General features: G+C 58.1%; 5 protein-coding genes across 5 annotated transcripts; 2 read left to right on the top strand and 3 right to left on the bottom strand.

Annotated features, from left to right (window-relative positions):
• Positions 1–2,067: 2,067 nt before the first annotated feature.
• On the bottom strand, positions 2,068–3,002 carry LY79DRAFT_275593 (uncharacterized protein). The gene has a single exon (XM_060552068.1). The coding sequence runs from the start codon at positions 2,906–2,908 to the stop codon at positions 2,318–2,320; it is 591 nt and encodes a 196-aa protein (XP_060412180.1). The 5' UTR covers positions 2,909–3,002; the 3' UTR covers positions 2,068–2,317.
• Positions 3,003–3,365: 363 nt separating this feature from the next.
• On the bottom strand, positions 3,366–4,634 carry LY79DRAFT_559289 (uncharacterized protein). Its single transcript, XM_060558245.1, has 2 exons — positions 4,495–4,634; positions 3,366–4,357 (listed from the first exon to the last, which is right to left on the bottom strand). The coding sequence occupies exon 2, from the start codon at positions 4,337–4,339 to the stop codon at positions 3,620–3,622; it is 720 nt and encodes a 239-aa protein (XP_060412179.1). The 5' UTR covers positions 4,340–4,357; positions 4,495–4,634; the 3' UTR covers positions 3,366–3,619.
• An 824-nt stretch (positions 4,635–5,458) lies between these two features.
• Positions 5,459–8,055, top strand: LY79DRAFT_519277 (peptidase family M3; the record flags this gene model as incomplete). Its single annotated transcript, XM_060555119.1, has 5 exons — positions 5,459–6,757; positions 6,814–6,973; positions 7,046–7,352; positions 7,444–7,641; positions 7,809–8,055. The coding sequence occupies 5 exons, from the start codon at positions 5,459–5,461 to the stop codon at positions 8,053–8,055; spliced, it is 2,211 nt and encodes a 736-aa protein (XP_060412178.1).
• A 1,424-nt stretch (positions 8,056–9,479) lies between these two features.
• Positions 9,480–10,992, top strand: LY79DRAFT_519292 (acyltransferase; the record flags this gene model as incomplete). Its single annotated transcript, XM_060555120.1, has 2 exons — positions 9,480–9,821; positions 9,889–10,992. The coding sequence occupies 2 exons, from the start codon at positions 9,480–9,482 to the stop codon at positions 10,990–10,992; spliced, it is 1,446 nt and encodes a 481-aa protein (XP_060412177.1).
• An 858-nt stretch (positions 10,993–11,850) lies between these two features.
• Positions 11,851–13,206, bottom strand: LY79DRAFT_519392 (kinase-like domain-containing protein; the record flags this gene model as incomplete). The annotated part of the gene is made up of 2 exons (XM_060555135.1): positions 11,851–12,939; positions 13,021–13,206. The coding sequence occupies 2 exons, from the start codon at positions 13,204–13,206 to the stop codon at positions 11,851–11,853; spliced, it is 1,275 nt and encodes a 424-aa protein (XP_060412176.1).
• Between the last annotated feature and the right edge of the window lie 854 nt (positions 13,207–14,060).

Raw genomic sequence — 14,060 nt, 5'->3', positions numbered from 1 at the left:
ATGGGTGGTTGCTAACCCCGAGGCGGCGAATGGGGGTGGGGGACGACCTCGGCAGGATATGGTTGCGATCGTTACCACATCAAGTCACGCGTGCGACACGCTAGTCGTCGGTAGCTTGAGCGGTGGGAAGAGTCCAAGAGCTTGCTTCCACAGCATGAAGCAAATATACCGGACCAACGGGAAACGGCAGTCGCTGCCGTGTCGTTGATTCGTGAGCCGAAGCCACGCCCTGGTAGCTTCGCGGCCTTGGGTGATTCCGAGCCCGACGACTTAATATCCGCCACATGGACAAACTGCCGCCCCTGTCTTGGCAAACCCAAAAAAAAATTGGTGGTTTTTCTAGTGCAAGCCGCAGAGACTAGCGACTGCTGTTACTCCAGAGATGGCGCTCCCGTTGACTACAAGCAACCACTCAGACGGCGCCGGCATTGTTCCCTACCACACATCGCAAAAAGTCGGCATCATGGATCACCCCTTCAACCAGGTAGTGACGACTATCCACTATGATGCGAAAAAGTATCCGGGCGGTCGTCGCATTTTCTTGCCGAGCACTCAGGCCAACGTCAAAGTCAACCATCGTAGCAGTGGCTGGCCATCAGGGGGAGAGCGCTCCGAGAACTCGAAACCGTCACGGGGTCCGAGTTTGCTAACATTAGAGAAAGTCAATCATTCCAAGTTCCTGCGTAGAACCCGCCTGTCGGGTGTCAAGTTCGCGGCGGATGGCCTCTCCCATCGCGTGCGAGAGCTGCTTTCTCCATCCGCAACAATACCAACAACACACCTGGGAATGTGTTCGCACCATGTCCATCTCACATGTTGAGCACCGTGTCACTCTGCCTCACCGCAGAGCCGCTAATAGCACGTCGTCTGTGCCAGCTCAGCTGAGTCGGGTGTTGCTACCATCATCATTACTGCGAGGCTCCAGCGCACTTGGCGGCTTGGCAGTCCGACACCGTTTCTGCTCAACTGCTACATCACTTGGCCACCAATATGACAGGCCAGTCATGTCTGGGCGTTTGCATGTCGCGTGTGCATGCGTTGCGCTGCGTTTGCGTTAGGACCCTCTGATCTAAGCAATCTGGCCGGGGAGGAGAGGGGAGAGAGAGAGAATCAAATCCCCCCCCTACTGGGTTGGAGTGATCAGACAGACATCCTAAGAGTCACTACCCAGATGCTTTCTCGGCACCACTCAAGATTGTGAGCCTGCGCAACCAAGATTTTGGTGGAGCGAGTATTTAGACTATTACTGAGTATACTTGCATGGCCTCGTGGTGGAGCGGAGCTTTCCTACTCTTCTCCGTTACATTTCTATCTCGGAATCTTTCCGGCGGAACTCGTTGGCGATGCTCTCCGAAATGAGATCTCCTTTGTTAAAACACTAAAAAGATTCTTCCAACTCCTCCTCACCTCCACAGCGGGGCCTCGGGGCCTGCCCAGGAAGAGCCCAAAGGAAAGCCCTGTCTTGGGCAGACAGACGCAGTTGAGAGACACGCGCAGCCGCCGACGTGCACCATCTCCGAGCGATCCGGGTGCCAAGACCAACCAGAACCCGTGATGCCGCAGCTCTTATAGCTGTCCTGATTGGTTTGGGCGCCAGCGAGAGACTCACCACATTGGCAGAGGAGTCGGTGAGAATAATCTCGCAGCTTCACGGGTCGGCTTATCAGCCTACCGACCCTACGTACTACGTAGTAGTACCGGTAGCTCAACGGTGATCCCCGCCACCATTTCTTCTGTTGTGGTATCCGTACTGCCTGTCGATAAAAACGGCCGCTGCTGTGGGCTGTTTTCGCTAACTGCTGTCTCACATCATCCATGCATGCCGCACGCACCCTCTACAGCCGCTCGACGGGCCAACCACACGAGATTACCTACCGCTCTCGAACTCAGGCATGCTTATGCACTTGTCGACTCCCACTGACCTTATACAATGCCGCCTGCTCCGATCGAAGACCGGCATGGACGCCAGAACCGCGACGTGGCTCCTACAGTCAGGACACGGACGGGGGTGCCTCTTACCAGCTTGCCAGCGTCGCTTACTACAGTACCGGCACTGATTTCCAAGCGCATGAAACTGTCACAACCCTCCCAATATCGAGCCTGGCAGTGGCGTGGGTGGGTGTGGGTGGGTGGCCTTGCGAACTGGCATTTGCCTGCTTGCTTCCATAATGGGTCAAGGCCGGACTGGGTACCTAGCCGAGAGCGATGGTTCACCGCAGGACAGGATCACCCGGCTGGTGACCGTGGTTCACAGGTTTTCGTCCGACGTTGTGCAAGCACCTTTCCGCATCAGTCCACACGTTAATTCCGGACCTGGTTAATTGTCGGGCCAGTCCCGGCATTCGGCGTCAGGCCCGGAGCCGATAGGCATTGCAACCGCCGACGTGCCGAGTCGAACCCCGCCCTCCCCACTCCTGTCCCGCCACCGTCCGGCACGGCGACCCGAGAGGTTCGTTGTCGGGAAAGCCCATCGAAGTTGCCATGTAGCTTTTTTTTCTTTCTTTTTTTCCTGCGTCAGGTCGCGTGAAGGTTTGCCGCAATGGCAGAGGAAGCGGTCTCGGCCGGTCTTGGCACCAAAGGGAAACGGAGGGGGGGAAACATGCAAGTGCCTACATCGCGTCGCGCGCATTCGCACGACATCAGACCGATGTTTCAAGGTAGGCTTTTGGACGGGACCGTCCGGTCGGGCCGCCGCTGTTGGAGGTCGCGCGCGGATTCGGACCTTGACTGAACTCGCGCCGTTCTCTGGGTAACCTGAGTAAGGAGGATAGGCGAGATTGAATGAGAAACACCCTGGGGAGAAGGGAGTCGGCATCATGGCATGATGGCGCATGACGCTACTGTTCCCTTTGTGGCGTGGTCTGTGCTGTGAGAAGCGTCGGGCCGTACGATGCTTGGGTTGTGGCATGAGGCCTATTTACTTTCTCACTTTTCCCCCCTTCCGTTTCCACCTCCCCCCATCCCAGCCGGGCCTGTCCTTTTTGCCTAGGACTATATATTGCGTTGTTTAAAGTTGAGACCGCGTCTTTCCCTTTTATTCTGTTGATAGCACTTGCTCCTTTGTCCGCTCACGAGTCTAGAGGCGGGAGGCGGGTGGATGGATAGAGAGAGCCCGTATGGGTCGAGTACACACATCTCTCCAGTGTCGAAACATGCTCCAACGGGGCGGTTGTTCTCAAACATATACAAGTCGCAACAGGCCATAGGAGGCACGGCTTCGTGCCAAGACCTATCTCTCTCTCTCTCATTGCCGTGTCTCGTCAACCCAGACATCTGCACGGGGAATTCGTCCCCACGTAGGCTTGGGCCTTGGACCTCATGCATACCCGAAGAACGAAGCGGGGGGGGGGGGGGGGGGGGGGGGGGAAGCGTTGGAGAGGGAGCAGCCAACCTGCGGTCCGAGTTTCTGAATAACGTTTCTTGGCGTGTTCCTCGGCGCTGGTGCCGGGGGAAGCAAATGTTGAGACGATCTGGAGTCCTCTGACGCGAGGGAGGTGTGTTTTGCATGACGGGTGGCCAAAAACAGATCCACTGTTCGTTTTCTTATTGGGTCCGAGGGAACTTCCGGAGAAAGAGGAGGGGAGGAGGGTGGGTGTCAAGAAGCGGACGGGGTTGGTACCTAGTCGGGTCCAGGGTCTGATGGCAAGCAGAAAATAGAGAGACTTTGGCCTGTCGCGGCCACTTCGCTGCCGATGAAAGGTAACTTTTGTGGTTGTGTGTGAGCGGGTAGGAAGGAGATTGGAAAGTATATGAGCGTTAAACGGCTCGGCTCATAGCTCCGGGAGCTTGATCCCGGAGATTCAGAAGACAGGGCCGTTGGACGGGAGTGTTTGCTCGTGCTGGGAGCTTTCAACGGCCATCTGTAGCCCTCCACGCTCGGCAAGGCCTCCGAGGCGCGGGGAGCATTGGGAGACTGGGAGGGGGGGTTAGAGGGGAGCCATCGAGATCTCTCACTCGCTTTCCCGCGGTGGACAGCGGGATAGGCCGAGAAAGGTTTGCTGGTCCTGGATGGCTGTTCGGCCGGTTCGGCGAGGCTCAACTTCGCTTGGGTTGTCAACGGCAGACTTCGGCACGCCTCCGAGGGCCCGGGGGGGCGGTTCGCGGCGGTCGTCGACGGCCGTTCAGAGTCGATTCCGAAGGCGCATGCGTTTTTCTCAATATTTCTACCCACCAACAAAGAAGAGAGTGCCCAGGGGGGATGGGAAGCCGGGGCTCCGTTCGGACAGACAGGGAGAAACGCAAGGCATTGCCTCTTTGGCACAGTGGTCGGCGACACACCGTCGCTCCATGAGAATCTGAGGGTGGTACGGCACCATCGATAATTAGGAAGATGGTACATGGGGAAAATCCCAGAAACCTGGCAAGACTTGTAAATACGAGGGGTGCAAAGGGGGAAGGGGGCATCGCATTGTGAAGCAGTGGTCGCCCCGCCGCCGGGAGAACACTATGCCCAGGCTAGCTTTCTTATGCCGCCGGATCGTGAAGCTCTCGCACCTTTGGTATCGTGAACTGAGAGGAGAACTGGAATGCCCAGTTCGCAGACGGCCCCGGCGGTGTCCAGTTCGGGGGTCGGGGTGCAGCAATGGGAAAAAGGGGAGAGAAAAAAGAAACAACCTTTTCAGAGGGAGGGGGGGTCTGGTCTGGTTTCCAAAAGCCAGAGCCGGCGCGGCGCATGAACCGCATGGCCCGGAACGCTGCTTCATGTGGGCGAGGCTGGTCAAAGTGTTCGCAACCTAAAGGGGCGCGAGGCTCCTCGGGGGAGCGAGAAAAGGGACTCTTGTTCGGATCGTGGTTCTGCGTTTTTGCCGTGGGATGAGGCATATGGATAATTGTAAAGTTCTTTCAGGGGGGGAAGAGGACGGCAGGATGGGCAATGTCTCCCTCTTCTACCTCCCCGGCCCTGTCTCCTGCATGTCGGGCGCGCGTGACCGGTCCCAGTCGGCCAATCACCGGTGCATGGGGAATGTGTGGGTGGAGCTAGGGGTTGGTGCCGGTGCCGAGCGCGGCTGCGGGTCATGCCGGCGGGCGGGGCCGGCGAGGGGTGGGGACGCGGGCATGCGGCGCGGGCCTGAATTGGCCTATCACAGCTTCCCGGGCTCAGGACGACAGGTGGTAGATGCAGAGATTGTGACCCTCGTGATGAGGCTTTTTATTTTATTTTATGACGGACTTGGGAGGCCGTGATGTGACGAGTTTGGCTGGATGGGTGTGGCACGTGGCGATGGGCAGTCGGCGGGAACTGGGAAAGGAAAATGAATGTTAATCTGCCGTAAAGGGGCTAGCGATGAGTTGGTGATGGCAGCACAAGTAGAGCAACTCTTTTCGTCTATATAAGTACAGCCCAGCCAGCCCCTCGCCGAGATGATTCGGCAGCTGTAGCTGTGCCTCATAATCAATCTGTAGTCATTCCGCAGCAATCAACAGAGGGATCCTCCAATCGAAGTCAGCGCCGCAAATCATGTCTCGGAAACCACCGCAGCCGCTGCCGACCATCCCCAAGGCCGACGAGATCGTCCCCATGGTCAAACGAATCCTCGCGGTCCAGCGCGCCGCCCGCGAACGCGCCGCCGCGACCGTTTCGCCCTCCGAGGCCAGCTTCGCCAACGTCATCGCCCCGTTCCTCGAGGCTGACGACGCCACGCAGGGCGAGACGGGGGTCTTTGGCCTGCTCCGCTTCAGCGGGCCGGATAAGGCCACGCGGGAGGCCATCGAGGAGGGGATGAAGCTCTGGTCCGCGTCGACGGCGGAGAGGTTGCAATTGGAGGGTGTCTACGAGCTCGTGAGAGCTGTTAGGGAGAAGGGCGAGGCGCTGGGGCGCGAGGAGAGGAAGATGGTGGAGGACTTGTGGCTGGACTACCGCGGGGCTGGGCACGGGGTTCTTGACGAGGAGGGGATCGCGGCTTATTTGAAGAGGAGAGAAAGGATCGAGGAGCTGAAGGAGGAGTTTCGGAAAAATCTGCGCAAAGGGGGCGACGGGCTGTGGCTCGCGGAAGCAGAGCTGGAGGGGGTTCCGGCATCAGAGAGGGAGAGGTGGAAGATGGGGAGGGAGGACGTGCCGGAGGAGAAGGGGAAGAGGTTCGTGACACTGGAACGGGCGGACTGTGACGCTGTTCTGCGGCATGCCCGTGACCCAGAGACACGGAGGCGGGTATACGTTGCGTCCGACAACAGGTTCCCGGAGAACGTGACGCTGTTCAAGGAGATGCTGGTGCTGAGGGACGAGAACGCCAGGTCGTTGGGGTACAAGAGCCATGCCGGGTTCCGGATGCAGAGAAAGGTTGCGCCGTCGACGGAGTGGGTGGGAGGCTTCCTGGCGCGGCTGAGGGCGGACCTGATGCCCAGGGGGCAGATGGAGATGAGGAGGCTTGGGAGAAAGAAGAGGGAACACCTGCAGGCGCTTTCTGGCGGTACCGAGGAGTCGGAGGACCGGGAGAAGATCTTGCCGTGGGACTTTGCCTTCTATACCCGCCTCCTTGAGGAGGAGGCCGAGGTCGACCACGAGAGCATCTCGGGGTACTTCCCCCTGGGACATACGCTTTCCGCCATGTTGGGTCTCTTTACCGACTTCTTGGGCCTTGAGTTTGTGCCGGTGCCCGGGGAAGACTTGGTGGGCAAGGTCTGGGATCCAGAGGTCGAGGTTTGGGGCGTCTGGGAGGGGAGAGGGGGGAGGAAGGGTGAGTTCGTGGGCTACCTTTATGCCGACATTCTCTGGAGGGAGGGTAAATACCGCACTTCGTGTAACGTCAATTTGCAATGTGTAAGTCGGCCCGCGCCGAGAGGTCAAAGATGGAAGCTGTGCTGACTGGTCATCAGGGGTATGCCAAGGGGGATGGGAGCAGAGTGTACCCCGCCACGGTCCTCATGTGTGCCTTCCAGCCTCCGACGGCGGCATCTTGTGCGCTGTTGAAGCACCACGAGGTCGTGACCTTGTTCCACGGCAAGTTCTGGGCCCCTTTCCGCCCCTCGTTCCACCGTCGGCCGCCGCTGGACCACCCTTGCTTGCCCCCTAAAAACCCGCTCTGAAAACCGGCTAAACATGACCCAGAGCTTGGCCACGGCCTTCACGACCTCGTTAGCCGGACGAGACACACACGCTTTCACGGCACGCGCGTGGCGGCCGATTTCGGCGAGACGCCCAGCACGATGCTGGAGAATTGGTGCTGGATGCCGGCGGAGCTGATCAAGATGGGCTGGCATTACACGCGGGTGGACCCGGCGTACATTTCCAAGTGGCGCGAGGCCCGTCCTGCTGGCGAGGAGCCGCCGCCGCCGGAAAGGATACCGGATGAGGTCGTGGAGAAGCTGGTCGAGAGCCGGGAGCTGAATCGAGGGCTGTGGTTTCTTCGCCAATTGTGAGTTCTTCTTCGTTATAAGAGTCGTCAAAGTGCACTTGGTAGCCTCCCGAACAAAACAGCTAGCCGACGGGGTGCTGACGGCGGACAGGGTCTTCGCGACGTTCGACTTCACCGTCAACAACCAAGAGTCCACGCAGGCACTGAGGGATCTGGACGAGGTCGGGCTGTTCAACGACCTTCAGGACTCTCTCAACCTGAGGCCTAACCCAGACGAACGGGGCTATGGACACGTCCACTCCACACACTTAATCGAGCTGTACGATGCGGGATACTACGCTTATTTGAGGTATGTGTCAAGTCGCCTTACCCCTCCTCCTCCTCCTCCTCCTCCTCCTCCTCTTCCTCCTCCTCTTCCTCCTCCTCTTCCTCCTCCTGTGACTTCTGTTCCGATAGTCATACGACTCGGTTCTTTTTGCATCCGTCTGCTCGGAAGCTGACTTACATTCTCCTCAGCGCCCAAGCCTTCGCGGCGGACTTCTTCGAGACGTGTTTCGCGCGGGACCCTCGCGACCCAGGAGCGTGGGATCGGTACCGGCATGGCATTCTAGAGTACGGCGGAAGCAGGGACGCGATGGGGATGATGACGGAGTTTCTCGGCCGAGAGACCGGCCCGGATGCGCTGCTGCGGAGTCTCGGCTCGACGAAGGAAGAACGGAACTCTTTGGGTGCGCAGGGCCGGGCCCTGAGTTCTGGTAAATAATCTATAACAAGGCCGGTCGAGTTGCGAAATCACATTGGTTGTGGCTCTCTAGGGAGTTCGTGGTAGCCCGTGCTCGCCGGAGGGTGCAGAAACAGCCCCGTCGGCACGTCGTTTGTCAATCGGGATAATGACACTTAATCGATCGATCGCCCGTCGGCAGCGGTGCACAAATAATCCCATCTTTACGGAAAACAGCGAGAGGTTCGACTGAGGCCGTGGACAGGGCAACACCCAAACCGGCGCCTGATACAGGCTGTCCGACTTCAACGTTTCTCGGGCCGAGGATGGATGTCGTCAACGATCCATTCCTCTCCCACGATCTTTTCCTCTTCCTCACTAGCGTCGGCTGAGCAGCTAAGCTAGATGCACACGCGCTCGACCCAACACCGGTCTCGTTCCGAGGTCTCTGCCTTCGTGCGATAGCCGGGCCACCATCGCGGCCGATCTCGCCTGTCAGATTCAGACAAGCCGCTAAAAGCAGAGTGTGAGTGTGCCACTTGGATACCTACTAGCCAAAGAGGTTGAGACAACCTTGGACTCCCGCTGCGAGTCCAGCCAGGCCCCAGATTCCAAAATGCTATTCGGCAAGTCAGTAGTACCGGTACCGGTATGCCGGTCTATCAGCATGCCCAGAGCACTCCCGGGCCGGACGGAAGTGCCCGGTCAGCCAAGGCAAATAAGGTTGAAAGCAGCACTTACAGGGGTGTCAGTCCTGGCGGAGCTTTTGGCTTAACGGTCCATTGTCGAGAGACCTTACTGTTACACACAGATACAACGCAACGTTCTGGTTTCGGAACTCAGACGAGCCCTTGAAGTACGATCAACACGCATCGAAATACCTAGCTGCCCTGCCAGCCATCATCGATCTAACAGGTGTGATGGGCTATGATGGAACTGTGATGGAGACCGATCGCAGCGCCCACCTACGTCGCACAGTGACGCTATACGCAAGACAGCGAAACGGCGCAGCGAAACAAGCCGAATAAGGAACAAGTGAAGATACGAGCAAAGAACAATCCAAGCCTGCTTATCGGGGTTCACGGTTGACCTTCTCTGAGCGGGGGGTATCTCTCCGTGGTCATGGCCTACGGCTGCTTTCGGCACCTATCAACTTGTCATATAAACCAGAGATACTTCCAACTTCTTTCACAGGATGCCTATAATCATCAGTACGGAGTTTGTGCCTGTTCTGGCTACCAGTTTGCTCGGCATCCCACACTGCTTCACCTCCTGCGCTCGTTGGCGACTGCTTCTCCCCAATCGAAGGACTGGGAGAAAGTGCCCCGTCTGGCTCGCCTCCCCCCGAGACAAAACCGGCTCCCCGCTGGCCAACACAGCATCGGAATCGACCGCCGGCCGGCTACCAGACAAGAGCCCGGACGAACATGGCGAAGGGTTCTGGTCCCTGGGTGACGGTTCTGACGATGTACAAGGAGTCGCTGGAGGCCATCCGCGGCCAGCCCTTGGGGTCGCGTTCGGACGTATCGTACATCGCCCTGGCCGGAGACCAAGGTTCGGCGGAGCTGCCGATCGACGAGAACGGAGCGACGCCGTCGTCGCTCCGCGCGCGGGGCTACGGCGCCGGACGGCGCTCCAAAGAGGTCATACGGCGCGCGTTGTTGTCCCTGTTGCCGTCGATTCTGGCCCGCGAGCTCGGGCACGTCGACAAGGACGCGGTGATCCCCGCGGCCACGGCGACTTCGTACCTGAACGGTCTGCGTGGCCTCGCAGCGTTGTTCGTCGCAGTCTCCCACTACATGACCGATGTGAGTCGCCCGGCGTCGCCAAAGCGTGATATTGCCCGTCAACTAACGAGACCCGCGTGCGTTGCAGCACCCATGGGTCAACCACAGCTGGGGACAGACGCCCGAGGACGATTCCCTGGTGCAGCTCCCGTTTGTCCGGCTCGTTTACAGCGGCATCTTCATGGTCACCATCTTCTTCGTCCTGAGCGGCTTCGCGCTGACGTATAGCCCACTGAAGAAGTGCCACGCTGGGCAGAGCGCCGACGCCATCGCCAGTCTCCCGTCCAGCGTGTTCCGCCGCCCGTTCCGGCTCTTCATGCCCGTCATCCCTACCCTCGTCGCGACAACCATGGCGATCCAGCACCAGGGATTCTACGGCCACGACAGCAACACCCTCGTGGGGCCCGTGGCAGTCGGTGTCTGGTCCCATGTCCTGTATGTCTGGGGCACGCTGGCCGGCATCATCACGACCAGCTCCATCAATACCATATTACCGCCGGCCTGGACGCTGTCGCCCGAGTACCAAGGATCGCTGCTCGTCTTCACGTGCTGCTTGGTCTTCGCGCGGACACCGGCCCTGGTGCGGATTCTCTGCGTGCTCGCGCTCTTGGCCTTTTTCCTCTATCAAGCCAACTGGCAGTTGTGCCTCTTCCTGGCGGGCATGATCCTCGGCGACATCCGGCAGATGCGGCAGAAGCTTCCGCCTCTCAAGGGGCTGGAGCGCAAAGCCGCCAGCGCCGCCTCGTGGCTGCTACTCGTGTTCTGCCTCTTCTTGGGCGGCTGGCCGTCGGATGGCGACGGCTACACGGCCGCCGGGTATTCATGGTTCGTCTGGGCGCCCACTTTCGGCATAGAACCCAGGAACTTCTTTCCATCTGTCGCGGCTGTAGGGCTTGTCACGGCGCTGGAAAACCTACCCGTCCTACAACGTCGCCTTTCTTCGCGCGTCATGTTGTACTTGGGGGAGATCAGTTATGGTATGTACCTGGTGCATTGGCTTGTCAGCAGAAGTTTCGTCTGTGGCCTCAAGCACCGGATGTTGGAGGCGGGCTACAGCATGGGCTCCGCTTGGACTATCACCTTTGTCATGATGCTGGTATTCTCCATCTGGCTTGGAGACGTGAACTGGAGGCTGTTCGACAAGAAATCGGTGCGATTCTCACACTGGCTGAGCAAGAAGCTTGGCATATAGAAACCGGACCACACATCTTCAGCATTAGGATTTCATTGTTAGCCAACATACTTACTTTCAGATGGCTTAAGATGCTTTGAAAAAAAAAAAAAAAAAAAAACCCCATCGTAAGCGCCTATACCCGCCAGAGAATGACCAAATTCACCAAGACGATTCATCAACGGCCCAGCCGTATACTCAAAGCCACCAATCTGCAGCGACTTGCCTGTCCCCAAATCAGGGGCACAAGTATTTCATATTGCTTTTTATGCGTCAACAACAGACTCACGCTCATGAAACGTGAATGTGTCCCACTGGGTATTACTCTAGGACGGCTGGCTGTATATCTTGTATCGTTCCACTAAAAGGGCTGCGTTGTCGTAGGCCTGTTCTTACATGACTGTAGGAATCTCGCCCGAACACATAAAAATAAATAATAAAAAACCGCAACGAAAGGGTAATGACGCCACGAATCAGCCCGACCCGTTATTTGAGTATGTGTTTATGCCACCCAATGACGGAGCCAGGCCGTGGGCATTAACCCAAGGTATCTTGTTCTCCTGCCATCTCTCTCACTCCTGCATGCTTCATCCCCCTGGCCGTGCTCTCTGCACACAGGTCTGTGCCGCTGGGTACAATGATACTGCGCGGCAGAGGGAAAACTGTCGCCGTTACTTTGACTTCTCCAAATCTTGCTGCCCGACCTCCTCGCATATGCGTGAAGGCACTCATCAGGTTCCCCTTCCTCAGACTGTCGAGGGTGATAGGGCGCAGCCCTTCAGCTAGCTCTAATGATGCACAAGGGGGACTTTCGCCGACACTGTGCATAGTGTCCTGGAAAGCCGTGACATTTACGCTCGGTACACTACTTGGACGAGACTATCGTCGCAACGCGGGACCACTCCAGAGCCCCTTGCTCGTCTCGATCACCTTGTTCTGCTCGTTGCCTGGCCGCAGGCTTGCTGGCACACTGCTCGGCGTGGGTCCGGCATCTGTCATTACGACATCATTCTGGCTGTCAGCGTCAGCCTTGGGTTGTGTGCCATAGCCCGAATCCTTGTCGCGCTGGCTGCCCACGCTGATGGCGCTGTCGTCTTTCCTCAAGTTGGGTTGAGCCTTCATAGCCGCGGCGCCCCGGGCAGGCTCGCGCGATCTGGCGCCATCCATCAGGTTGGCCTGACCCTCGCGGAGCTTGTTGATGGCGCGCACGGTATCGATTGCGGCGTGCAGCGTCCTGCGCGCGTTGAAGTTCTTCTTGACGTTTGGCAGCAGGTTCTGGCCCTCGCCGTCGCCACTGTTGAGGTAGCCGGCGACGAAGGGGTGCTGCAGGGCGTCATGCGCCGTCATGCGCTTCTTCGGGTCGATGGTGAGGCAGAGACGGATGAAGTCCTTGGCATGGTCGGAGACCCCACGCCAGTATTCGAAGGGTTCGAAGCAGTAGTCGGCGTTTAGGATGGCTTGCATCTCCTCGAAGTCGCTGTCGCGGTCGAACGGCGTGTAACCGCACAGGAGGAAGTAGGTGATGACGCCGAGGGCCCAGATATCGACGGGCTTGCCGTGGCCAACCTTCTTGAAGATCTCAGGGGCCATATAGCCAGGGGTACCACATGTCGTGGTCAGAACGTGGAACTGCTCCTCGTCCATGATGCGGCTCAGGCCGAAGTCGGCAATCAGGAGGTCTGCATTGTCCTCTGGTGTGCGGAAAAGGAGGTTCTCGGGCTTCAGGTCACGGTGGACGATGCCGTGGTCGTGCAAGTAAGCTACTGCGGAGAGGGTGGCGCGGATGAGGTCGGCAGCGTCGGACTCGTAATAGCTACCTTTACGGCAGATTCGGTCGAAGAGCTCACCGCCGAGAGCCAAGTCGGTGACGAGGTAGAGGTTGTTCATGGTCTCGAAGTAGTCGACGAGGGTTAGGATATTCTGGTGGCCCATCGAGACCTTTTTCAGCACTGCGATCTCGTTACGGACCTGCAGAGGGGGGGAGGGGAAGAGGCTAGGTCAGCTCGGCTGCTCGATTGGTCTACCAGTATAGACCGAGAAAGGGCGCACCATGTGTTCTCTGCCGGCCATCAATCGCTTGTTGATGACCTTTGCGGCGTAATAGCGACCAGTATCGATGTGGACGCATTCTTTGACGACCGAGTACGATCCGGCACCCAGCGTCTTGCCGACCTTGTACCTGCAGGGCTGCACCTGAGGTTGCTGGGAGGCCCCGTTGGAGCCAGTGGAAGACATGGCTGCGGCGCAACGGGTCTCAAGGACGATGTTGGGGACGCGAGGGAGGATCGAGGCCGCAAATATCGCCCTCCTGTCAAGGGTTTGGCGATTGTCTAAAGAGGAAAAGTCGTATGGGTGGTTGTTGGTGGTGGTCGCGACTTGGAAAGATTGAGTGAGGTTGGCGGGGTAAGCAGGCAGTGAAAGTCGGTCGGTATTTTTGGCGATGGCCACGAGGTGGGGCGATATCGTTGGTTCGGTTGATGACTGACCTAGGGGTAGTTTGGTCGCAAAGACAAGGCAGAGGTCGCAAACGGAGAGAGCAATAATCTTCCCGGTTTGGAAAGAAAGGAGCAATGAAATGAGGCTCTCAATCGAATATTCTGGCAAAGACGGCTTCAGAAGAGCGAGCAGCTGGCAAAGTGGGCACGGCAAATGCTTGGATTGATTTTTTTGGGCCGACTTGATGATCGACGGTCCCTGTGCGAGCCGATTTTACCCTTTGGTTGGAGCCTTGGAGGTGGAGTGAAGGTGGAGGAGGTACCTATCCTTAGAGGGGGACGTGATTGAGGGGTCCCGCGGGGCCAGTGCAAGGCAGGGATCAGACGGGCATACGAGTCCCAGCAGATAGATGAAGGGGGAGGGGGGGATGATGCGCTGTCAATATGACACTGGTTCGCAGATCCCGCTGGATCAAGGCGTCGGGCACGCGATGGAGTGCATACAGACGCAGAGATGATGACGGACAATGATGGGAGAATGAACAAAGACAGACAGAGAAGACAGGGATTGAATAGGGCTGGACGGACGAGAGACGAACAAGTACTTACTTAATCGGTTCGGTCGGAGGCACTGATGAGTTCCAGCCGGGCCTT

The sequence above is a fragment of the Colletotrichum navitas genome (assembly GCF_030913465.1).
Source record: "Colletotrichum navitas strain CBS 125086 chromosome Unknown LY79scaffold_47, whole genome shotgun sequence".
NCBI classification, from domain to species: Eukaryota; Fungi; Ascomycota; class Sordariomycetes; order Glomerellales; family Glomerellaceae; genus Colletotrichum; species Colletotrichum navitas.
Note: the sequence above shows the minus strand (reverse complement) of the source record. Positions and strands in the feature narration are given on the sequence as shown.

Coding starts and splice junctions, on each gene's coding strand:
- LY79DRAFT_275593 (XM_060552068.1), bottom strand. CDS start 2,908: ATGCCACAACCCAAGCATCGTACGGCCCGACGCTTCTCACAGCACAGA.
- LY79DRAFT_559289 (XM_060558245.1), bottom strand. CDS start 4,339: ATGTACCATCTTCCTAATTATCGATGGTGCCGTACCACCCTCAGATTC.